We start from the raw sequence: 25,903 nt of genomic DNA on the forward strand, positions 1-25,903 counted from the left end.
GAAGTTTCACAGATCTTCTCTGACTCTTTAAAAAATAACAATTCATATAATACAAGGTGACAAAACATATTTGATGACACATCCTGTCCTTCCCTTTGGTTCGGAAGCCTCCAATGCAAATTTCATTTTGACTTGTGTTGATTCACCCTTTTGAGTTAACTTGCCTGGCATTTGCACATAATCTCATTTGCAGAAAAAATATAGAGGGAAAAGAGGAAGTAGAATATTAAACAAAAACAGCCACAAACACATTCATGCCTTTCCAGGAAGTGATCAAATATAGGGCTTGATTTTTTTTTTGTTTTTTGTTTTTTTGCTTTTTTGTGGTTTTTTTGTCTGTTTTGTTTTGTTGTTTTTATATATATTTATATATATATATTTATATATATAAGGGTACATCAACTCATTTAAAAAACGGAAACAACACTCTCCCCCATTTTCGTGCCCTTGATCTTCTCTTCTTAGCACTCTGTAGTGGTCACTGTCAAGTGACTAGCACACCTTTGGGTCTAGAGTGTATTCTGAAGAGCAGTGAATTGACTATGTTAAGACAGTTAGGCCCACCCCCACCCCTCTGCAGTTTACACATCATGCCGCCATTAGAAGGGTAGAGGTGGGGAATGAGGCGGGACAAGGAAGAGATTCAGGGCTCTGACTGGCGGGGCCCTCCTATGCACAAGTGTTCTTCTCTCTCTTTTTAATTATTCTCTCAAGTGGCAATGCTGGCGTGTGTTGCACTGCTCTCTGAAGGCCGATGTGGCCCAGCTGATCCTAGGCAGAACCCGAGTGAGGATCCGGTGCTCCTTGTCCCATCGGATAGATTTGTCCAAGCACCCCAAGGAAATGTTAAGAGCAAAATAAAATTTACAAAAAGGAAATTAAAACCCATTCTAAAACTAAAGTAATGAAGCAAAAAAGGTTTTTCTATCTATACTTCAGTCTCTTCTTTAAAAAAAATGTAAATTTACAAATTCCAATGACATATAAAACAAAGTCAAAAAATGTAATGGAAAGAGACATGGTAAAACAGGAAGACACTGATGCTACAAAGAAATTCCATAAAACATATGTACAAGACCCTGTTTTTCCTCGTGTTCTAGAGATTGTAATGCATGTTTTTAACAGCAGCAGTCGAGGATTTAGTTCCAGGCACTGGGCTGCAGATTCCATTCAAGCTCCCAGGGACGGGACGTCCCTTGCTTTTCTGTCACCAAATCACACTGGATATACTGGTCTCCCGTGGCAACAGCGGCAGGATGGCACTGTTTGTGTGGGCCTCATCTGGATTCTGCTCCCTGCTGGATTTTGTCTGAGGCCGCTGCCCGTTGATGAGTGTCATAGGGATGTTACAGTAGGTATGCTGATTTCCTATGGAGGTAAGAGGCAGGGTGCCGGTAGGAGGTACGTCGTACTCATAGCTTCGGTAGTAGTGTTTCTGCCGCATTTGTGAATGGTACGTGTTGTGAAAGGTAGAACGGAGATCTGGATGGGCAGTGGCTAGAGCTGTGGAGGTGGCCGCGGCCATGGAAATGGCTGAGACAGTCTGCAGCTCCCCAAAAGGCCCCTGCTCACTGACATCTAAAGCCTGCTCATGTGTAATGGGTTCTATCCTCTTAAAAGGCATTTCATACTGTAAACGTTTCCAGAACTTAGAGTTCAACTTGTTGCATTTTGGTCCATGCCATTTAATAACCGTCAGGAGCTTGATGGTGTGCTTGAGGGCCTCTACCTCCTGGTAGTTCATAATTCCTCGTAGTTCACTGCATTCAATTAGGATCACTTTAATTTCTCCAGTCACAAGCATGTTTCGAAGTCTGGTCTCCAGCTCAAAGATGCTCCAGCCCCTTCTAACTACATAGTTTGGAGTCATGACAATAATCAGCCGTTTGCTCTGGTCTACACATCTTGCCACATCTTCAATGTATGCTACAAGAGAGCAAAAGAGTAGATGAAACATTTGGTCCAGAAAGCCTCAGTAGATTCTCTTCCACACAGTAAATTGGGGTTTGCTGGGTGAAACTTTGAGAAGGCAAAATTAGCCAATGACCACTTGCACACAGTGGGCTTTGCCTCTCCTAATGTTAGAAATATTTTTCCCAGGGATACAGCTCTCACTAGGTTTCATTAAATGTGAAGGCTCAAAAAATGACAGTGTTTTATAGAATAATGGAAATCTCTGAGGTTTCAAAAATTAAATTTCTTTTTTAAAATTATTTATTTCATTTTATTTGAAATGCTGAGAGACAGAGAAAGACAGACACAAATGTTCCATCTGCTGGTTCATTCCCCAAATATTTGTAACAGCCAGGACTGGGCCAAGCTGAAACCAGGAGGCTGGAATTCAGTCTGGGTCTCCCACATGGACAGCATTAGCAGAAAGCAGGAGTTGGGAGCACAACCAAGACTCAAACTCAGGTACTCGGATATGGCAGGTGAGTATTCCTAGTGGCTTCTTAAACCACTGTGCCAAATGCCTGCCTCCCCAAATTAAATTTGAATACACAAAGACATTCCTTTCTGGAGAAACAAGCACAGACAGCTTTTGAAGTAAAGAACAAAACAAAATTTGTGTAATTTATGATCACTACACGGACATGTACACTCTCAAATTAAAACATTAACTTACTTCCAGTTGGAATTAAATCTCTATCTGGTATAAACAACTTATATCCATAATGCTTTTCAAGCATGTCAGGTAAGATTTCAAGGGCAAACCGTTCTTCTTCCCCAGTTTCTTGATTCCACTGGTCAGGATCCACTTTGGTGTATGATAAGTATGCATCATAATCTTTATTATCTGTCAAAAACATTAACATTGAAGTCACTACTCTACAAAGTAAACAGTAGGACAGGCAAGCATTCATGTCTACTTTTTTCCATAAACATCTCCAAATGTACCATTTCTGGGAAACCAAAAAAAAAATGAGGTCATTACTAATTTTCATGAAGAGTTCAATAATGCCAAATATCCCAGAATGAGTTTAGAGGTATAAAGAGACATTTTAATTTTTGTGGTTTTTTCTTTGTGAAAACTAGGGTGAAAAATCATTGAAAAGAGTGATAAAATGCTGACTTCCATGCTTTTGATGCTCACATCCTTGGGAAACATAACTGCTTATGAAAGCCACCATATTTGGATCATAGTGTGATCTTATTCTAAATATTGCATTCACCTAATTCAGCCTTTGACCATTTTACCCTGTTGGAAAGAAAATACTGCACTTGGCTTGACTGTGGAAGAATGACTTTTGGGATTGAGTGTGTAAGGCTGATTTTCTTTTGGGGAGAGAATAAAGGCAAATTTGGAATAATTAAATGTTTACTGAAAGACAGGTCTTGGATATTGGGACTGAGAATATTAATAAACTAAATGATTATAGAAAAACATTGTTTTACTAGTTTCCATTCATTTTATACATTAAGTATTGCCAAATTGATTTTTGCCATAGTAACTAGTTTGGTCTTGAGTATCAAAAAGTACAATGTACATGAAAGAGACTTAGTATTAAAACTTGATTTCTTTCCTCAGTCTTTCCCCTTTTTACATAAGGATCTTCAAATGTTTGAGGACTACTATCACATGTTCTTAATTTTTCTAACACAGCATTCCAAATTCTTCATCTGTTCTTTTTCTAAGGATAGGAAATCATTTATCCTGCAGATAATCTCTCATTTGTCAATTTCCTTTTTAGAAAATGATATTAGAATTCTTATCTCACCTCAATTCTAAATATTAGCAATATACTGGGGCCAGTGTTGTGGCACAGTGGTTAAGCTGCCACCTGTGACACCAGCATCCCATATGGATGCCTATTCATGTCCAGGCTGCTCTACATTCTGATCCAGCTCCCTGCTAATGGCCTGGGAAAAGCAGCAGAAGATGGTGCAAGTGTTTGGCTCCTGCCACCCACATGGGAGATCTGCATGAAGTTCCTGGCTTCTGGCTTTGGCCTAGGCCAGACCTGGCGGTTACAGCCTTCTGGGGTGTGAACCAGTTGGTGGAGAATCTCTCTCTCTCTCTCTCTCTCTGGGTGGATAATCTCTCTCTCTCTCTCTCTCTCTCTCTCTCTTTCTCTCTTTCTCCTTCTCTCTCTTTGACTCTTTCAAAATAAATAAATAAATTTTTTAAAAATAGAAATTAGATACTATCAATATTCTGAGTCTAACTATATCAATAGCCTTCATTCTCCATTCCTGGTAATCGTCAGTATATTTCTTAGTTGTTAGATCAAGTTGAATTGAAATGCAATTTTAGAATAAAATGAATTCTGTTTTAGACATTTAATTTAAAATCTTTTGAGGTAAAAAACATCAAAGGTAAATGGACTTCCTTGAATGTTGCTCTGAATGCTTTGAGATACTCCTTTTGACTGTAGAAACAAAATAAAACTCACTTCCTGAAATTCATATCATCTCTGTGTATTAGTTCTAGTAATCTGATGATTTTGAGCTATCTACAAGTCATTCAATCACTGTAACTTCTCAGGGCAAACACAGAAAACTCTTTATTGTACCTAAAGTTAACACAGGTATATAAGAAGCTAACAACTCCACTACAGGGTCCATAAAAATATGTAATACTGTCTTTTGCAACAAAATGGTTGCAACTGGAGACCATTATGCTTAGTGAAATAAGACAGTCCCCAAAAGACAAATATCATATGTTTTCTCTGAAATGTGGTAGTTAATATAGAATAGAAAAGTATAACAATGAAACTGATGTCTTATGATTTGATTATTGTTTTTAGCCCTTGTCTATACACCTATCTTTCTACTTTTTACTTGTTGAACATTATGGTTAGTGGTGTGTTAAACTTGTGATTATAAAGTAAATTGAAATGTGGGGCCGGCATCGTGGCGCAGTAGGTTAATCCTCTGCCTGTGGCACCGGCATCCCATATGGGCGCCAGTTATAGTCCCAGCTGCTCCTCTTCCAATGCGGCTCTCTGCTGTGGCCTGGGAAAGCAGTAGAAGATGGCCCAAGTCCTTGGGCCCCTGCACCCAAATGGGAGACTGGGAGGAAGCTCCTGGCTCCTGGCTTCAGATCGGTGCAGCTCCGGCCTTTGTGGCCATTTGGGGAGTGAACCAACGGATGGAAGACATTTCTCTCTGCTTTTCCCTCTCACTGTCTGTAACTCTGCCTCTCAAATAAATAAATACAATCTTAAAAAAAAGAAATTATGTTATTGCAAAAATTAAAGAAAAAGAAAAGGAAGGAAAGAGGATGGTTGACAGAGGGATACAAGTATGGTTATCTTCTTAGAATTCCATATATGAAATACATGAAATCTGTTCTTTATATATTAATAAGTTTTTTCAAAAAGATTTATTTACTTATTTAAAAGGCAGAGTTACAGAAAGAATGGGAAAGACAGAGAAAGAAAATCTCCCATTTGCTGGTTCACTTGCCAAATGCCCTCAAAAGCCAGAGCTGAGCCAGGCTGAAGCCATGAGCCAGGAGTTTCATCCAGGTCTCTCACATGGGTGGCAGGGACCTAAATATTTGGGTCATCTTCTGCTGCTTTTCTCAAGCCATTAGCAGGAAGCTGGATTGGAAGTAGAGCAACCTGTACATGAACCAGCTGCCATGCACAATGGCTATCACCTTTGCTTACATAAACAATGTCTGCTTCTGCTTTCCCCATCTCTTCCCTGTACAGCTCTCTTCCAACCAATAACCACTGTAATTCTGCAAGATATTTTTTGAGTTCATTTCATTCTCTCAGTCTGCTTTTCCTTAAAAACATCCTTACTGCCCATAACATCAACAATCACTTATGTCTAGATGCCTCCTCAGTTTAGATGTCCAAGTCTCCTCTTTCTCCTGAACGATGAATGATCTCCCACTCCTACCTGTAACCTAGCATGCTTCGTTTGGGTGTTCAGCATGTGTCTCATACCTAACATCACCTTTTATTTTGTTTTAATTTGAATAACATAAGAATTTCTCCTCTTTAGTGTCTGCACATCAGATGCATATTCTACATATTCCTTTTCTTTACCAGTGATTTCATAGCAATTCATTACTAAAAATCTTCGGGGTCTATTTCCACCCTAGGTCAGGCCCTATTCATTTTTCAGCTGTTGCAGTTATATTTTACCTGATCTTCTCATTCCATTAACTTCTTCTGGAGAAGAGTCACCAAATTTACTTTTCAAAAGCTCACCACTGATGATGCTTTATGGTAGCTCAAAAAATATCTATGACTACCCATTGTGTATATATAAAAAGCAGCTCAGTAGTTTGTTTTCTTTGAAGTTGAGCCTGATTTCTCTGAGTTCAGGGCGATTGCTTTCCCATATATTATATTACAGTGTTCATATATTACCTTCTCTTTTAGACTGTAAGATCCTGGCTTCAGATTTGTGACTACAGTTTAGTAGATTCTCAAAGATTTGCTGACAAAATGAATAAATGTCTTTTCATTTTAGCATCATGTGACTCACACTATATAGCTATTTCTGGGGACTTTCTCAAGACCCAGGGCTTTGGAGATGCAGAATTCATGCTGCACAGATTTATGTATGAGCTTCATGTGACTGGTGAGTCTTTGAAAAGGTTGACATGTTTGTAACCATAGAAAAATAAAATTATTCTAATATTTTAAAAAGAAATATGATCATTTAAATTCAACTTTGGTTTATAAACAGCTTAAAAGTAATCATAGGATGATACCAGAGTCTATTTCTTAATATGAGCTTTACTTTTTAAATTTTACTGTCTGTAATTTAAGTCATCAACTATAATTCTGTTCACTGTAGAAATGGAAAAAAGCTGGCATGTACACTCTTTGTAATAATTCTTCATAATGTAAAATATAGTCATCAAGTTGCACTTTCTGTGAATTTCAAGAGATTCTGGCTAAGATGCATCCCCTTCCCCCCTAAAAAAAAATAAACAAAAATCAAAATCTAAGATCCAGTCAATTAGTTGCTTGTTTCATTATCTGAAATCAAACAACAGTTCTAGTAGACTTTTCTCCTTAAATTGACTCAGTTAACTACTAGATTTGATGTTCTATAAATGATAATTTTGAGAAGACAAAAGGAAGTTTGCAATTGGTAGAATTAAGAAATAAAAACATAAATTTAAACATTATTGGGGCTGACTTTGTGGCTTAGCGGGTTAAGTTACAACCTGCAGAGCCTGCATCCCATATAGGCTCAGGTTTGAGTCCCAGCTGCTCCACTTCCCATTCAACTCTCTGCTAATACACCTGCTAAAGCAGCAGAAGATGGCCCAATTCCTTGGGCCCCTGCACCCATGTGTGAGACCTGGAAGAAACTCTTGGCTCCTGGCTTCAGATTGGCCCAACTACGGACATTGCAGCCATGTGGGGAGTGAACCAGCAGATGGAAGACCTTTCTCTTTGTCTCGTCTTCTCTCTCCTTTCTCTCTCTCTCTCTCTTTAGCAAACAAACAAAATTATTAAGAAATTTTGATGAGAGAAGATAAAAATGGAACTGTGGACCCGGAATGAAAATAAAAAGTTTGGAAATGCGATGAAGATCACCTTTAAGAGAACTCTAATCGCTGCTTAAGAGAAACCAAGGGATTCATGGATTTTTTTTCTTTTTTTAGAATAATGCAGCTTTTAAGACAAGGTAAGGTCAAAGACTCCCTTTTAAAGATGAAGGTTGTGGCTCTATTGGATCTGGGCTAGGAAGGAGATTTACTGACAATAGAAATTGTTAGAGATTGACATCTGGGGTCTTTGGGAGTTTTTAACCTTTAAACGTATATTGAATAGTTGTCAGATGTTATTGGCAGCTGGCCATTGTTTTTTCTTTTTATTCTCAAATATTTATAATTGGCTAGCGACAGAGGCCATCATTCAGCAAATAGGTTATGAAAATGAGACTGGAGGAGGATTCAAAGATGAATCGTGTATCTCATCATGCAAGGTGATTTTATGTTTAAGTGAAGCATATTTGCTCAGAAAACTGTGATAATTAAAAATTATCATTGATATAATTTAAATCAATGAGAGTTTTCATTAAAGCGAGTTTACCATTGTACGGTTTCTCAGATTTATTTCTAAGAATCTCTCAAATTAAAAATTCTACAGAGATAGATTATATATCTTTGAACAAACATGACATATATATATATATAAAATCTTTTTTTAAACATTTACTTATTTATTTGAAAGGCAGAGTTACAGAGAATCAGAGGCAGAGAGAGAGCGATCTTCCATCTGCTGGTTCATTCCACATATGGCCGAAACAGCTAGAGCTGCTCCAGTCTGGAGCCAGGAGCCAGGAGCTTCCGCTGGGTCTCCCACTCTGGTGCAGGGGTCCAAGCACTTGGGCCATCTTCCACTGCTCTCCCAGGCCATAACAGAGAGCTGGAATGGAAGTGGAGCAGCTGGATTCGAACTCACTACCATATGATGTAGTGATGCTGGCACTGCAGGCAGCAGGTTTACCTTTTATGCCACAGTGCCAGCCCCTATATATAATCTTAATATTTTGATTTTGTGATTATTGAGTGTCATTGTTTTAACTCACTTTAGATTCGATTTTGTCATGGCAGTCTCTGGCAATTATATTTTATAATAATGATGCTTGTGATGCACACTTTGAGATTTTTAGAATATTTTAGTAGTTTAATTGTTTTATAATTTAGTGCTTTTCTGGACTATTTGGACCTATAAGTTTTAAATTAACACTTAAATGTGACACTAATTAAAATACTCATGATGTGTATAGTGAAAAAAAAAAACACAGCAGCTGAGCTCAAATTCTGACTGCCATAACTTTTTATATAACTCATTTGAGACTTTATTTCCTGATCTATAAAACAGTACCTTCCTAAAGATGGCTATGATTAAATGATTCCCCACCATGTAGGAAAACACCTGGCCCAAAGCAATCATTCCATAGACAGTAATTTCTTTCCCTTGCACCCTTCAGAGAGAGGCAGGCAGCAGAGATGTTATAAGGCTTCACAGAGGATAAGAGGTAACGGTATAGAAAAGGGAGCACAGATTTTTGGATATGAAGGCTTGGCTTCTACCATTTAGTGGTTTATGATTTGAGGAAAATTATATACCAAAAACAACTATATATTTCATGAAATTCAGACACTCCTTCTAGGGTGTTCCTGTGTATCAATGTTACCCAGTCACCACCACCACCACCATACACACACACAAACACAAATACACACACAAAATCAAAAAGCAACCCTATAGCTCGTCTGGATGATTTACAGAGTTACTGTATTTCACTTATGGACATGAGGATAATAATTCCTGAATCTATGAATAGTGAGTGACCTTGTAATCGAAAGAGAAAGAAAATGAAATTCTATGATCTAAGGTTGCACAGACACCAATTTGTTTCATATGCCTGAAATGGAAGAAATGTTCATATTTTCTGAGGGGTGGGGGTGGAGATTATAAAAGATTGCTCTAATTCATATTGTCTGATATCCTTAATAATTCCTAAGATAAAACTAAGAGCTCTCTCTTCTTTAAAATATGAATCCTATTAGTGATTATAGAGTTCTTATAAGCTTGTCTGGCATACCCCATAGTCAGAGGGAAAAAGAAAAACAAACCAAAACAACAACAACAACAAATCCCTTTATACTTTGAAAATAACAAACATTGAGCAAGGTCACAGAATTTGAACAAAACCAGAAGGGACGCTTGAGACACAGTCATGGAAGAGCAAGGGAATCTGACATCCTTATGTTGTCTTTTATCTTCTTTCTAATTATTCCAGCACAGAGAATGGGGTATGGTGTTAATATAAGTTCTGTTCTATAGCCAGAAGTTTACCCTTATCAGGTTAGCCAGTTATTATTTAATTAGAATAAAGCAACACTTTTGTAACAGCCACTACAAGCCCTGAGCGAACTGCCTTTGCTTCTGATCAAAGGTAGATATTTTGTTAATAGGGTTACATTGCTAAAAGTAGTGCTTTTTACTAGGTATAATGGATCTGGGAAATGGTCCCTCCATGGTGAAATCAGTGCTATTCAATACCTATGGATTACTTCATAAAACTCTAATTTAGAGATATACCTATATACTGTAAGACTCTAGTGTCCTGCTGTGTTGGGTAAACTCATTTAGACTAGTTCCAAAGTAGTCCCATGTCCTAATGCACAATATTATTGGACGTCATTAGGTGGTTATATTAGTCTATCACTGAAATATTGTCATATTTACCTCGAGAAAATTTCTTGCAAGGATTTTTGTAAGTGTGTGTGCATGAATACACAAATATACACATACTTATAGAACAGCTGGAACTTCTTCAGGTGTATCGTATGTGTTACAAGTCTGCTTGTTAATAAATGTATATGTGGATGCACTGTAGAATCAAGGAGGTGAGGGAGTAATTGATCTTCTACTCCTAACCATTACATTGCTTCATTTACCCAAAAGGAGTTGAGAAGCATGCATGATCCTATTGTCGTATATCAGATCTCAACAGCTCTGTTTGCCAAAGACCAGGATCTCATCCTAAGAGGAATTCTACATTTTTAGGTCCCATGGTAGTGGCAATGCTGCAAAAGTTAAGTTGAGCCATCCTGTGATAGCAGTTGTTTTCTGAGCTAAGAAGCCTGGACTTGTCCTGGCAGGCAGAAATGAAGGAAATTAAAAAAAAAAAAATGTTGGGGCCGGCACCATGGCTCACTTGGTTAATCCTCCTCCTGAGGCACCAGCATCCCATATGGGCACTGGGTTCTAGTCCCGGTTGCTCCTCTTCCAGTCCAGCTCTCTGCTGTGGCCCGGGAGGGCAGTGGAGGATGGCTCAAGTCTTTGGGCCCTGCACCTGTGTGGGAGACCAGGAAGAAGCACCTGGCTCCTGGTTTCGGATCGGCGCAGTACTGGCCAGCCGTAGCGGCCATTTGGAGAGTGAACCAACGGAAAGAAGACCTTTCTCTCTCTCTCTCTCACTCACTGTCTATAACTCTGTCAAATAAAAAAAAGAAAGAAAAAAAGAATGTCAGTAAATTGGTACTTAGAAATATAATTCTGCTAGAGTGTGAAGGGTAAGGTGGAGTGAAAGAGAATGAAAGCAAGAAAGCAGTGGAAGAGGCTAGGACAAGGCAGTTGTATTAAAAGAAGGAATAACTTTATTTTCAAGAGGTGCAATTGACTCAACCTTGATGAATAATTGAAAATGGCAGATGAGGAAAAATGTGGCTAGTGAAGTAAAGGATGGCATAAGAAACTGAGCTCTAAAATGGAGAGCAATGAAAATAAGTATGGGGGGCGGTTTAAAAGCTGTGTTTTGGACCTATCTTGGTGGACATCACTAGTAGGTTACTGGAAAAAGCAACACTATAACAAGACAACTTAAGTCCTACTTAGAGTAGGACATTTAGACATACAAGCTATTTCTTCACATGTACAATTGAAGATAGAATTGTAAATGTGATCCCAAATGTCAAGTGTTGTGATATTAGCAGAGAAGTGCTATGGCCTGAATCCAGGGGAAACAGGAAAGTGGAGGGTTATGCATAGGACAACAAGCAGAAATGTAAAGAAAGCAAGCAAGCAAAGCATCAACATCTTTTATCTTGGAAAAAACATCAGAATCATGATAATGATTCCAACTGATATAATCAAGCAATACCTATTATAATGACTGCAAAGGAACTGATAAACTATAGCCCTGATGCCAATTCTTCCATCTTCTAGTCTGACACAGTGGTTGCAATTCTTGGGATTTGGAATCATTTAGATCTGGCTTTAAATTATTTCTAGTTGTTTGAGTCTCTATCAATAAAGTAGTGGGCACAGCACTTGTTATTCAAGAAAGAGTCAACAAATGATCAATGAATTTGTAATGATTCTATCGGCATGGTAGGACATTACTTCAAATATTAGCTAAACATTCATTCTCTGTTCTTCACACTCTCTGCCTCTCTCCTAAGAATATTTTATGAATAATTCTTTCAAGGTAGGTAAATATGATGTCCAATAACAAAGAAGGCATTACTCACCTGTAACTTGTACTTTACATTATTTTAAAGCCAAGGCAAGAATCTAGAAAGTATGGATTTCTCTTAACAGCTATCTCTTCTTTGGAAGAAGAAAGGATGTGTTGGGGAGCTAGGAAGCATGGAGATTTAACCATGTCAGAAAATTTTACACCACTAGAAGAGTAGGTATCATCCAACCATAATAGCAGGAGTAGAAAGATCCAATGGGATGTGACTCAGAGGCTTCCTGGGTTTCTGAGATGGGGCCTTCAGGGCCCCATGAAAGGCAGAGGATGACAGATGCTCCTTTGGTTTGAAGCAGACTCTGAGAAGAGTAAGGACTTATATACTTTTTCCCCAAGGAAAATCTTGGGAAACTGCAAGCTTCATAGGAAAAACCTATGCCTCATATGGGACCAACTTGTTAAAGAGACTGTGGGTGAAGGAGATGCTTAACTTTTTTAAATGGAGAAATAAGTATGAGTGTAGCAGAGTTCAGCTAATAAAGTTCAAAATGAGAATATTCTGGACAAGTGTGTGAAGCTTCTGACTAGAGGCCATACCAAGGATCTTGTCCTTGAGTAACCAATGCTCAGGATGCCAAAGATTAGGTGGTGAGGATGCGATGGAATATGCAATTGCAGTTTTCTTTTTTACAAAAAAGCAATATGTGAGCTCCCTAAAACCAGTTTTCCTGGGGGAAAGAATAAGAGAAGGGAAAGGGAAGATTCCAATTTTCAACTGAGTGTTAACCCAATAGGAGCAGAGTTCCAAATCAGACATGACTGAAGTATATTGCAATGACAAGATTATGACTTTTCTTTGAATATAAACATGTTTTAAAAGAAAGGCAGAGTGACAGAGAAAGAGGGAGAGACACAGATATGAAGCAATTTTCCATCCTCTGTTTTCACTGCCCAAATGGCCACAACAGCCATGGCTGGGCCAGGCTAAAGCCAGGAGTCTGGAACTCCATTTGGGTCTCCCACATGGGTGGCAGAGGCCCAAGCACTTGGGCCAACTTCCACTGCTTTTTCAGACACATTATCAAGAAGCAGCCGGAACTGGAACTGGCACTCCGACATGGGATGCCAGTGTTGCAGGTGGTAGATTAACCTGCTGTGCTATAATGTCTGTCCTGAAATTCAACATTTTTTAGGAAACTTTAAAAATGATTGTTTACTTATTTACATCTACTTGTAAGGCACAGAGGGAAAGGGAGAAGGAGAGGGAGGAGAGAAAAGAAGAGGGAGAGAGAGAGACAGACAGACAGACATACACACAGATCTTCCATCTGTTAGTTTACTTCCCAAATGCTTGCAATAGCTAGGGCTGGACCAGGCCAAAGCCAGGAGCCTGGAACTCCATCCAGGTCTCCCTGGATATGAAAAGACAGGGGCCCAAGAACTTGAGCCACCATCCACCGCCTCCCAGGATGCATTAGCGGGAAGCAGGATTGGAAGTAGAGTAGCAGAGACTCAAACGGGCACTCTGATGTGGGAAGTGGGACGTGGGTATCCCAGGAACAGGATTAACCCATTGTGCCACAACGCCTGCTTAAATGTTATGACCTTTTTTTGCCATCAGTTGAAATGGGAACTTGAGACATAAGTTGAATAATTTCAGAGTACCAGAGAATTAAAGAAATTTGCACTTATTTACATCTAACTTTTGTTAAGATAAGGATTTTAAACTTACATCACTATTATTATTATTATTATTAGAGCTGTAGTATGGTTCTGATGGAACACTACTTCTAAAAGTTTTAAGGGTCACATGAGATGCAGAAAAAGGGGGGGGGGGGTTAAGGGCAAGCCTCTGACCACCATTTCAGCAGTAATAGCTTGCTTTAATACAGAGAGGATATACATGTGATTGAATTTGTAGTGAAAATTTCTTCCTGTAAAACATGTGAACAATCATTACCCGGGGAATCTTTGTGCTTTTTGTTCTTTTTTAGAATTACTTGTACAATAACATTATCCAGAGGATAAGTTTGTTATCTTGGTTTTCTTTGAGTCTAATGTATTCACATTGGCATCTTAAGGGAAGCACTAATAAATCTTTGATTGTGTTCAAGATGGCCCTAGGGACAGGGCTCTAACATTCCTAAGGCATTCATTAACTACATTAGCTTAATGAGAGAACAATCTCCTCTGTTACATTATTATTTGTTAGTATTTGTTTGTTTTATTTTCTTAAAATACTTTAGAAACCTGAGGACCCCTGAGCAACGAAATCCAGTAATGTTATCCAAGGAACTCACTGAAGAATTTACAATTAGCAGAATCTCCCAAAGAAACTTTACATCACTAAAATGTTAACTTCATATGCCTCATACGTTTTTCATTATATGCCATCATTTTCTACATTCAGAAAATGGCAGATAAAGACAATTGGAAATGGACACTAGGGTAACATTTTTGTCATCCAGAATATAAAAATAATCAGGCAAAACAGAGTTAATAGATAAAATGAGACATGTTACATACAATACACTGCTTTTTCAAATAACATCTATTAATTATGCAAACAACAGAATATCTTTAGATTAAACTGAACATGTTAAATTTAAAAAGTAGAGACCCAATGTGTGATAAAATAAAGGCTTTGGAAATAGACTTATTTTCAAATACCTTCTTGGTAATCTACAGTAATTCTTGTGTTAGCTTCTTGAGTAAATTATTTATTTACTCAATTATTTATTTACTATAGGAAACTCAATTGTCTTATCAGTAAAATGAAAACTATAATATTGACCTCAGAATTTTTGTGAGGCTTAGTTAAAACGATTTTGAAATGCCTAGCACTTTGCTTGGTACTTACACAACAGTAACTTTGGCACTAAACTTTTTCTCTTGTCTCTGAAGCAGTGGCAAAGAAAAATAATGACTATTATGAATAGGCAAGAAAGAAACAAGGAACAAATAGAAAATCAGCACTTAAAATCTAAAAAGAAAAAAAAAACTCCACTAGATTTTCTGCAGTTCAGGCTTTACCCTAGTTAGTGGTCAGGGCAAAAAGGTGAATGAGAAGGAGTGTTAAGAGTGTTGGATAATTAAACTACTTCTCTTCACAAGTGAGATAACCTACAATTGTGCCTATGTACTTATTCCAGAGAACCCTGAAAATGTAGCAACATGGAGAGTTGCTTCATTTTCCTTTATACCAACTAGCACAAAACTGACAGTGAAAAAAAGTTGGTAAGTATGACAGCAAAACCTTTGAAATCCACACTATTCATTGTTAGTATGCTTCTTCTTTGGCAAGTTTATCTATTGTCTTGTTTTTCAAATGACCTGCAAAGTGAAAAATGCTCAAGTTTCCTAATGGAACCTTTAAGTAGCTTGGTTTTAATGGCCCCAAATCCCTCTTAGATTATACGCATATTCATGGCTGACTAGAAGCAAACAATAATTACATTTTCATGAAAATAGCACATATTTCTAAATTTGAGTAAAACTATTATATATGCTGTTGTTAAATCAGTGTACTTGTCTACTTTTCTATGTGTTTTTTCATGCAGAATAAAAATTAGCTTATCTAAATATAGCTAAAAACAAAATTGAAAAGACTGCTGGACAAATTCTAAAATATTTTGCACAGTTTATTGTAAGTGATCAGTCTAAATAGGAACAAATTGGGATTCATTTCGAACTACTGGGCTAGGAACACAATTAAAAGAGACACTCCTTACCTATAGAAGAGTAAAGCAGGCCTTTCAGTACTGATTACAAGGTGAGAGAAAATGAACTCTGATGGCAGTGCAATCAGTGTTTGTAAATCACGAGTGCTGTATGGAATACAATTCTAAAAAGGGCAGATGTTGCTTTACAATTTTCAGAAGAAAATACCTAATGGTTCCAAAGCACTATACATACATTTTTAAATAAAAGATGAATTTACAAAGTGAGCTATGAAAGAGTTTTAAGACCTGCTACCAGTGGTTATGTGGGTAACTTTTCTTTCCCCTCAATTTACAATGGCAGGAAACAAGAATGTTCAGAAAGACTCATAGAGGGAGCTCATCTTACCACCATCCAGTTCCTCAGCTCCAAAATGATTCCTGTAGAAGAGCATGATTTCTATCTTGTAACACTTATAGATGGTCACCAAACAAACAAGCAGTAAGAGGATAGCACCAAGCCCTCCAGCAAGTTCAACTGTGTACATTAGCTCTAGAAAAAAAAATCATAACCGTGAATTATACAATATTCACATCCAAAATCATCAATTCAATTTAATTTCACGTTTTTCGGGATGGGACCAGATGTGGGTAATGGGTTAGGACAACCTTTCCCCATTTTATGTGAGAATTTGACCTTTTGATAACTTTCTATCTCTGTTTCCTTGGTAACTAGATAAAGTAGTATATGGTAACTATGTTGCTAAGCAACACTGCTTACAGTAAAAATGAACTTTGGCTTGTAGATTGCATTTGTATTGCGAGAATTATAAATACCTGATTGAAAATTATAATATTGGGTTTGCCCGAGTGCAGTAAGTCATATAAACCTATCTCTTATGGAGATCCTGCAAGCTATGCTTATGGGATTGATGAAAGAAACATTGGTTCCAATGGATATGCAGCTTTTAAGCTAGTTGAGCTTCTGCACTCATTCTGTGCGAATCTTGAAGTGAGAGGGCTCATCTTCATTGTCATCTGAGGGTTAGAATCCAAGGATGGTGAGGGTGAAAGAGCACAGGTCTGGGAGGGCACAGTGGACTGTTGCATAGTGGTGGGAAGACTACCTCATGAATGGCATCTGTTGACTCCAGTCAGCAGTAAGGGCTCTTGTGTTGCTTCTTACTGAATAAACTAGTGCCAAGGTGGTTTTCTTTAACTTTGGAGGCTGCATGCTTAATTGAACTTAAGAAGCAGGCCACTCAGTGTATGTCACAACAAAGTATACTGTAGAATTTTCCTTTCATTAAGCTATTTCAACTTTTTTCCTCTTTATTTGCTTCCATTTATACTAAGAATATAAAATAATATGAAGTGTGGAATACTGAAAAATACCTCCAGCAGTTTTATCTGTTGAGTCTCATGAATAATTACACAAGACAGCACTACAAAGTACCAAGACTGAAACACAAAATGTTCTTCAGTACAGTATTTCCCTTCTATTACGGGAACAGAAAGGATAAGTGTGTGAATAATACTGTGGGGTACATTGGGTCTTTTTTTCTCAGGACATGAGTTAAACGCTATCATTTTCAGAAGTCCACATAAAACTCTAATTTATGGCCTGGGGGTAAATTATACACCTGCAAAATCAGATTTGAAATATCCTGGAAATGATGGAGAAGAGATAAATATTTAGATTCTTGCTTTGTTTCAGATTCATTCTTAAATAATTTCCATGTTAAACCCTTGGAATTTACCATTCTAAAATTTCTTGAATAAGAATAGAAATGGAAAAATAAACAAAATTGTTAACTTCTACTCTCAAACATTGCTAGTGAAAGTATGTTGTGGAACTATCACTTTGGAAAACTTGGGTGGTTTCAAGTAAATTAAAAATGAATGTACCTTATGGATAAAAATTTAATTCCTAAGTATTTACCTGTAAGAAATATAAGCAGTCTTACAGTCTTATTCATTGTAGCCACAACTGGAAACAATCCAAATGTTCATTAACAGGAGATGATAAGCAAATAAATAAATAGTGTATGTTTATACAATAAGAATATACCCACCAATTAAAAGAATAAACTACTGATGCACATAGCATGCATGAATTTCACAAAATTGTTAGGTGAAGGACACCAGATGCAAAATAACAGCTCCCATATGATTCTACCTAAATTAAATCTGAGAATGAACCAAAATAATGCATAGTAATATAAAACAGAAAATACATGCTTTGGGGGTAGGGGAAGAGAAAATTAACTGGAAAGGGGCAAGAGTGAACTTTTGAGGGTAAAGGAAATATTTTGTATCTAGTTTTGTATATAGATTGGTGTAAGTGTCAAAACCCATTGATCTGAACACTTATGATCTATGCCTCTTATGTTAATTGCACTTCAATTCTTTAAAAAATTTTATAGTTTTTTAAAAATAGTTACAAGTTCTAACTCAAGGCCTATGTGGCGAGAAGCTCTAAAGCAAGCTAGAAGGAGCCGTGTTGTGGTGCTGCTTGGTTAGCCGCCACTTGCAACACCTGCATCTCTATCTGAGCACTGGTTTGAGTCCTGGCTGCTCCACTTCTGATCCAGTTCCCTTCTAATGCGCCTGGGAAAGTAGAGGAAAATGGCCCAAGCACTTGGGCCCCTGCCACCCACATAGGAAACCAATATGGCCCAGCCCTGACTCTTGGCAGTCATTTGGGGAAAGGCCTAGCAGATAAAAGATCTTTTTCTCTCTGTGTCTCTCCCTCTCTCTGTCATTCTGCCTTTCAAGTAAATAAAATAGATTATTAAAAAAAAAAAAAAAGCTAGCAGTCGGGGCAGCTGCTCTGCTGTAGATAACTGCACAGGCAGGGAATGATTCGTCTGTGGTGCCCTAAGCACACTTGATGTAACGTGCCATAAGTCTCCGTATCTAGTCAAATAGCTTTGGAAGCAGTCTGAGGTATAATCCTGTGAATTCACTTTCTTTAAAAAAAAAAAAAAACTTCTCATTTTCTTCAAATGGTATTCCTAATACTAGTCTCTATAAACATTTAAAAAATTTTAGAAACCAAATAGGCATAAATTCCAGAAAAATTGTCTGAAAGTCTTCTTAGAAAATGAATGCTCAGTTGTGTTATTCCCATTGCTAGCTGTCATGAATCATTCAAACAATTACGTACACTACTTAAAATACTCTATTTACTTGGCCAGTCAATAGTATTATCTGAAATGCAATAAGAGAAGGAAAGTACAGTTGATATAGCTTAGCAATTATAGAAATGGTCTTGTGTCACTTGAATAACTCCTGGAGAATGAGCAATAAGCAAGAAAAATTCTTCTGAGCCGTAGTAATTTAATTCTGATATGTATACAAGAAACTGGTGTAACGAAATAGCATTTACAAGGAGATCACCTATCCTGAGATGTTCCAAATATGTTATATTTCTCCCCAGATACTTCTGTAGTACTACATGCAGAAGCACCTTGTTCTTATAATGTCCTTATGAGAAGGTCAGGTACAAAACCTATCTTCCCCAACAGTGAGCATACCAGTTCCCCTTCTCATTTAATACATTATTTTTATGCAATAATATAATATGTCTACCTATTATAAATGTATGTGAGTTGATTTTTTTCCATTTGATTTGACTTGATCATATTGACTTATATAGCATGTACAAACTCTCCCAAAGAAAATGGCACATTAGATTTAGTCTACATATTCTTTTGCTCAAAGCTAGACACATTCTTTAATATAAGTGCTACTTATTATCGCTTATGCATTGAGTCAGGACAAAATTATTAGGGTTAAATTCTGTCACACTTCAAAGAAATTATTTGGGTGCACTGCTATATTTTATCTTAAATTCCAATGTGAATGTGAATGGTGTTGCCCCAGCAAATGTCATTTTCCTTTGAAATGGGATCTGCTTTTCAGCTCTAGTTCAAGTTGCCTGGAGTGGCAGCATTTAAAAAATAAAAAGATTCCATTTCAGCACAATTCAACATCTAAGGATGGAGTGAGAAAGTGCAGACCTTTATAAATTTGTTTAGCCTTTGTGTTATTTTGTTAAAATGATGGACTCTGCCCCCTTTAAGGGACTGAGACTGAATATTGAAAATTGTAAAGCAAAATCACATGGCAAAACCTAAGGGAAACTGGCATTTGGTTAAATACAACAAATGAACAAGTGCCAAAGAGTTACATTTAAGGGCACCAGCAGTCATTTAGTTACAGGCAATTAACAATAGTCCTCGGAAAGCTCCAGTATGGACTAAGGGAAAACACATTGATTATTGCTGCTGTAGTAGACTGCTTTCGGAATAAATTGCTTCAATTTAAAACTAGATTTGCTACAAGCATTTTGAGCAATGACTACAATTTTTTTCTTATCAAGACAGTTGGAGCAAGCAACCCTCTAAAAGAAACAGCTAATTAAAATAAAGCACATGCCATCTCTTAGTATATTGGATTACATTGCAAATAATAAATGTGTTTGGTTTACACTGATCTTGCTGCAATTACCTAGTATAGTTTAGGATCCTATTTTCCAATTTTTTTTATTGGCCTGTACCTGATATTAATGTTTTCAAACTTTTTTCTGTTAGAAATCTTTGAAGAAGTGAAGATTTTTAACAAAGAAAGCTTATATTTTTGAACTCTTGGCTTGGAGTTTTCATCTCTATTTGGTCTCTCTAGAATACAAGAATGAATGTATATATTATATAACATTATATATTACATATGTAATATATATTCATTCATGTCTAGAGTATAATTAAGGATTTTAGGGAACATATTCTTATAGAATTCATCCTAAAATTGATTCATTTCATTATATAAAGTCCTTTGAAATGTTCTGTCCTGATTTATATGCATTAAAATACAAGTTTGTGGGGGAAATGCATGATAGACATTGTAATGATCTCAGTTTATTCATTAGCCTCACCAAGTACTTTTCTCCTTCTTTCATTGTGTTATAAAGAGCTAAAGTTTATAAGGATTTATCCATCCACATAAATTCATATGCATATTTATTTCTCTGGAGCAGTATAACTTATTTGTTCCTGGCAGGAGGATAATTATGCTCTGCCTAAAAAGATATTCAACTCAATTCTACAATACATCAATGCAGTTTAGAAGCAGTTATAATTTTTTTGGTAACACATTAAGAAACCGAATTGCTGTTCACATAATAGCAGGAAAATGCTTTGGAATAGTCTAAACTATGATGTTAGGACAGCAGTTTTGCTCTTAAAAAGTCCTTTTTGGAATAAGGCAGGATATACCAAATAAAATTATCATAATAAAAAGGAAAATAGTCTTGGAATGGAGCAGCTTGATCTGTGTAACCAAATATTTGTGCAAAAGTTTACATTCAGGGGCCAGTGCTATGCTGTAGTAAGTTAAGCATCCAATTGCAGTGCCGGCATTCCATATGGGCACCAGTTCGAGTCCTGGCTGCTCCACTTCTGACCCAGCTCTCTGCTATGGCCTGGGAAAGCAGTGGAAGATGGTCCAAGTCCTTGGGCCCCTGCACCCGCATGGGAGACCCAGAGGAAGCTCTTGGCTCCTGGCATCGGTTTGGCCCATCTCCAGCCATGGTGGCCATTTAAGGAGTGATCCAGTGGATGGAAGACCTTTCCTTCTCCCTCTGTCTGTAACTCTGCCTCTCAAATAGATAAATAAATCTTTTTTTTTTAAGTTTACATTCAAGGTAGTATATTTTGTCATTTTGGAAAGAGGTTTTCAGCCACAGCATCAAATTAGCTTTTCATCACTGCCAATCAAGAATGCAAATATGATTGGTCACAGGCTAAGACTTATCAGTAGGGCTTAGTTAGTCTAAGATCCCACAGCCCTTTGAACTTGTTACATGTTCATGAAATATTAAAAATGGAAAATAAAATGAAAGACTAGAGAAAGTATCCATCCTTCTTTTCATAGTTTGCTAGAGCCTACTCTTCTAATGTGCTTTTCCTCTGCTAAATCAGATAAGGATATTAACCTGTTTTTTTTTTATGAGGTAAAGAATCTTCATAGGTGGTATGCTTTAAATGAGTTAAAGTGAATAATCATAGTAACTGAATAAAGCATGAGTGCATGAACTCATATGAATCATAAAAAATAAAGTTCTCTCTCATATCAGAATACAACTGGTATATATGGAAGAAGTGATAGAGTTAGAAATGACCATTTTCTTCAGTCACCATAATAATAATTGATTCAGGCAAAACTTATCTACAGATGTTAGAACTATTGGATGAAAAATTGGTGAAGCAGGCTATTCCTACTATCTCAAAATACCTCCTCACTGATTATTAAAACTAAAGAGAAAGTATACACCATTTTAGGAAAGTGGCCAAATATAACATCACCAGTAATGGCACAAGTTGATATGCTCTCTGGCGTACTGCACTGTGAAAGCACAATATCATTTATGTAGTATTCTAGTCAGAATTATAAATATCCAAACTATGAGATGTCAAACCAATTCAAACTGAGAGATAACTAAAATCTCATCTGGCTTCCACGCTTCAAAAATGTCAATATTGGGGCCGGCGCTGTGGCATGGTGGGTAAAGCCGCCACCTGCAGTGCTGGCATCCCATACGGGCACCAGTTCAAGTCCCGGGTGCTCCACTTCCGATCCAGCTCTCTGCTATGGCTTGGGAAAGCAGTGGAAGATAGTCCAAGTCATTGGGCCCCTGCACCCACGTGGGAGACCCAGAAGCTCTGGCTCCTGGCTTTGGATCAGCGAAGCTCCAGCTGTGGTGGCCAATTGGGGAGTGAAGCAGCAGACTGAAGACCCATCTCTCTATGTGTAACTCTGATTTTCAAATTAATAAAAATAAATCTTTAAAAAAGGTCAATATTATAAAAGACAAATCTGAGGAAGCCTCTCATATTACTATGGAGTACTACTCATCTGTGAAAAGAAGTGAAATCCTGTCTTTTGCAACAAGATGCACACAACTGGAAACCATTTTACAGTGAAAAAAGCCAGTCACAAAAAGACAGATATGATATGTTTTCCCTGATCCTAGGTAACTAATAGAGTACCTGAAATGTTATGTATTGGAGTGAAATAGACATTTTGAGATTCATTGATTGTTTATAGCCCTTGTCACTTCCGTTGAAGAACAGTGTTTTTTTTTTTTTCTCTTCATGCTATTTGTTGAACTCTTTTACTTAGAGTAGGGTTAACTATATGATCATTAAGTAAACTGAAAATACATCTTTGTAAAAATTGAGAGTGGGAATACTAGAGGGAGAGCGAGGAAGGATTGGAGCATGGGTGGGAAGGAAGGTAATGGGGGAAGTGTTACTATGTTCCTAAATCTGTATATATGACATATATGAAACTTGTATAACTTAAATAAAATTAAAAAATACAACTAAGTGCAATGCATAATCTGGCAGGAGAAATATTGTGTAAAGGGTATCTATTAGGATAGTTTTGAAATTTGAATATATAGACTAATATTATACAACAGAATTTTATCATTTTCAATTTTCCTGATTTTGATCAATGTACTCTCATTATATAAGAAAATATCCTTCTTTTTTAGGAGATTCACACTGAGGAATTTAATCACAGTGTCTGACATTTGCTTTCCAGAGGTTCAACAATAAAATGTATACATCTGTTGTTTATATATGTAATATGGCACTTTACCTGCCTATCTATTGGAAGAGAGAGAAGGTGAATGTGGCAAAATGGTATTAATAGGTTGAAGAAGTATATGGAAATTTATTGTACCACTTTTACAATTTTTCTGTAACATCTGCAGGTTTTATACCAAAATAAAATGTATAAAAGCAAAAATAAGTCAAATGGTAAGATCAAATTATTGCAAGTGTTATTGTAATTAGAGTGTATTGTATGTTGATTACTTTCAGATTACCATATTTATAGGTATTCTAATCTACTCTGTACAAAGCACTTGATTTAATCTTCCCAAAGCATACCTTCACCATGTCATTTTATTCATGAACTGTTAGGTAATTTACATTGGAACTCCTTAATGTTGGTATTTAAGTTCCTCTGCACCTTTAATTGAAGCAGCTAACTCACTCACCTCCAACCAGAATCATCTCTCCAATGTCAACTGAATTTGGCATGGGCTTTCCCAATTCTGTACCTACCCAGAACCTTCCTTTTCCATTTATCAAAACCCTACCTATCCTGCAAGGGAGGGCTAATGCTTGCATCTTCAATGACACTCTTCCAGCTAGAGATTTTCCCTCCTTATATGTGTATTTCCTGTAGCTTTTTCCATCACTTACAATGTTGCATTATGTCAGAGTTAGTTTTGTTAATGGTTTTGCATTGGAAACAATTGCATTATATTAGGCCTTTTGCTCTAGCTGTTCCTCTGGAGTGTGCCTCTACTAGATTTTTTAAAAGACTTGTATTTATTTGAAAGTCAGAGTTACACAGAGAAGGATAGGCAGAAAGGGAGAAAAAGAGAGAGAGGTCCATCTGCTGGTTCACTCCCCAGTTGGCCGCAAGGGCCAGAGCTGCGCCGATCCAAACTCAGGAACCAGGAGCTTCCTCTGGGTCTCCCACACGGGTGCAGAGGTCCAAAGACTTGGGCCATTTTCCACTGCTTTTGCAGGCCATAGCAGAGAGCTGGATCGGAAGTGGAGTAGTCGGGTCTCGAACTGGCACCCATATGGGATGCCGGCACCGCAGGTGGCAGCTTTACCCACTAGAGCGCCAGCCCCTCTACCAGATTTCTGTATGCCTCTCTCCTTGCTTCAAGTCTGCCCATACAGCACCTATTGAATTTGGTCCACTGGCCACTCATTGCAAGTCACAATCTTATTGCTGCACTTTGCACTCACTTCTCCTTATTTTTTTCTATATTATTTATCACTACATAGTATGATATTTCATTTGCTTATTAATAAGTATACTGTTGTTTATTGTCTTTCTTCTGCTAGACTTTAAATTCCATCAGGGAGAGTTTTTTGGTGTGGTTTTCTGCTAGTTTTTGCTCTGTTTTTCACTGGTTATCTCAAGTGCCTTAAAAACTATCTGACACATTGTAGATATTCCATGAACATTTGTTGAATAACTGAATGACTAAGTAATTAAGAAGAAAAACAATTTTCTAATAAAAAGTTAGACTTTTATGTATTTCTACTCTAAAATTCCAAGAATATCTCTGAACTGTTTTTCTTTGACAATGATAGGGTTCAAGTAGCTGGTGAAGAATAGTCAATAATATCTAGTCCATTAAGTTGGCAGTAAAATTTTAATCATGTAGAAAGTGGTTGACTTCATTGTATAGATTTAAAAATTGCTCTACATTCATAAAGTCAGTGACAACATAGACTTGTGTAGATTTATAAAACCAAGCAAGTTTGGTTAGCATTTGGAAATCAATCATGTATTGATTTAGATCTTTAATACTGCCATTCAATGTTTTCTTTTCACTCATTCTTTCATTCATTTTCTCATTGCTTAAGAGTTAATCTTGTATGTACCAGGGTAGTCCTTTTGAGTTCTAGGATAAAGTGATGGATAGACTCTTCTTCCCTTAAAGGAGTTCATGTCTGGTTACAGAGTCAAGCATATAAGCAGATATTTAATGCGCCGGCACACCGGGTTCTAGTCCCGGTTGGGGCACCGATCCTGTCCCGGTTGCCCCTCTTCCAGGCCAGCTCTCTGCTGTGGCCAGGGAGTGCAGTGGAGGATGGCCCAAGTGCTTGGGCCCTGCACCCCATGGGAGACCAGGAGAAGCACCTGGCTCCTGCCATCGGATCAGCGCGGTGCACCGGCCGCAGCGCGCTACCGCGGCGGCCATTGGAGGGTGAACCAACGGCAAAAGGAAGACCTTTCTCTCTGTCTCTCTCTCACTGTCCACTCTGCCTGTCAAAAAAAAAAAATAATAATAATAAAAGCTAATTTTTATCAAGCACTTTATTTTATTTTATTTTTTTATTTTTGACAGGCAGAGTGGACAGTGAGAGAGAGAGAGAGACAGAGAGAAAGGTCTTCCTTTGCCGTTGGTTCACCCTCCAATGGCCACTGTGGCCGGCGCACCGCGCTGATCCGAAGCCAGGAGCCAGGTGCTTCTCCGGGTCTCCCATGCAGGTGCAGGGCCCAAGCACTTGGGCCATCCTCCACTGCACTCCCTGGCCACAGCAGAGAGCTGGCCTGGAAGAGGGGCAACCGGGAGAGAATCCGGTGCCCCGACCAGGACCAGAACCCGGTGTGCCGGCGCCGCTAGGTGGAGGATTAGCCTATTGAGCCGCGTCGCCGGCCCTATCAAGCACTTTTTAAAAGATGTATTTATTTATTTATTTATTTATTTGAAAGAGTGACAGCAA

General features: G+C 37.7%; 1 protein-coding gene across 1 annotated transcript in view; it reads right to left on the minus strand.

Annotated features, from left to right (window-relative positions):
- Positions 1 to 1,207: 1,207 nt before the first annotated feature.
- Positions 1,208 to 25,903, minus strand: part of IL1RAPL1 (interleukin 1 receptor accessory protein like 1) — a 665,884-nt gene continuing 641,188 nt past the window's right edge. The window contains exons 8-10 of the mRNA XM_062183135.1: positions 15,982 to 16,125; positions 2,627 to 2,797; positions 1,208 to 1,926 (exon numbers count right to left, since the gene is read on the minus strand). Coding sequence (XP_062039119.1) covers positions 1,208 to 1,926; positions 2,627 to 2,797; positions 15,982 to 16,125 — 1,034 coding nt within the window. The remainder of the gene's footprint in view (positions 1,927 to 2,626; positions 2,798 to 15,981; positions 16,126 to 25,903) is intronic.

Source organism: Lepus europaeus, chromosome X (genome assembly GCF_033115175.1).
Source record: "Lepus europaeus isolate LE1 chromosome X, mLepTim1.pri, whole genome shotgun sequence".
In the NCBI taxonomy this organism is placed as follows: Eukaryota; Metazoa; Chordata; class Mammalia; order Lagomorpha; family Leporidae; genus Lepus; species Lepus europaeus.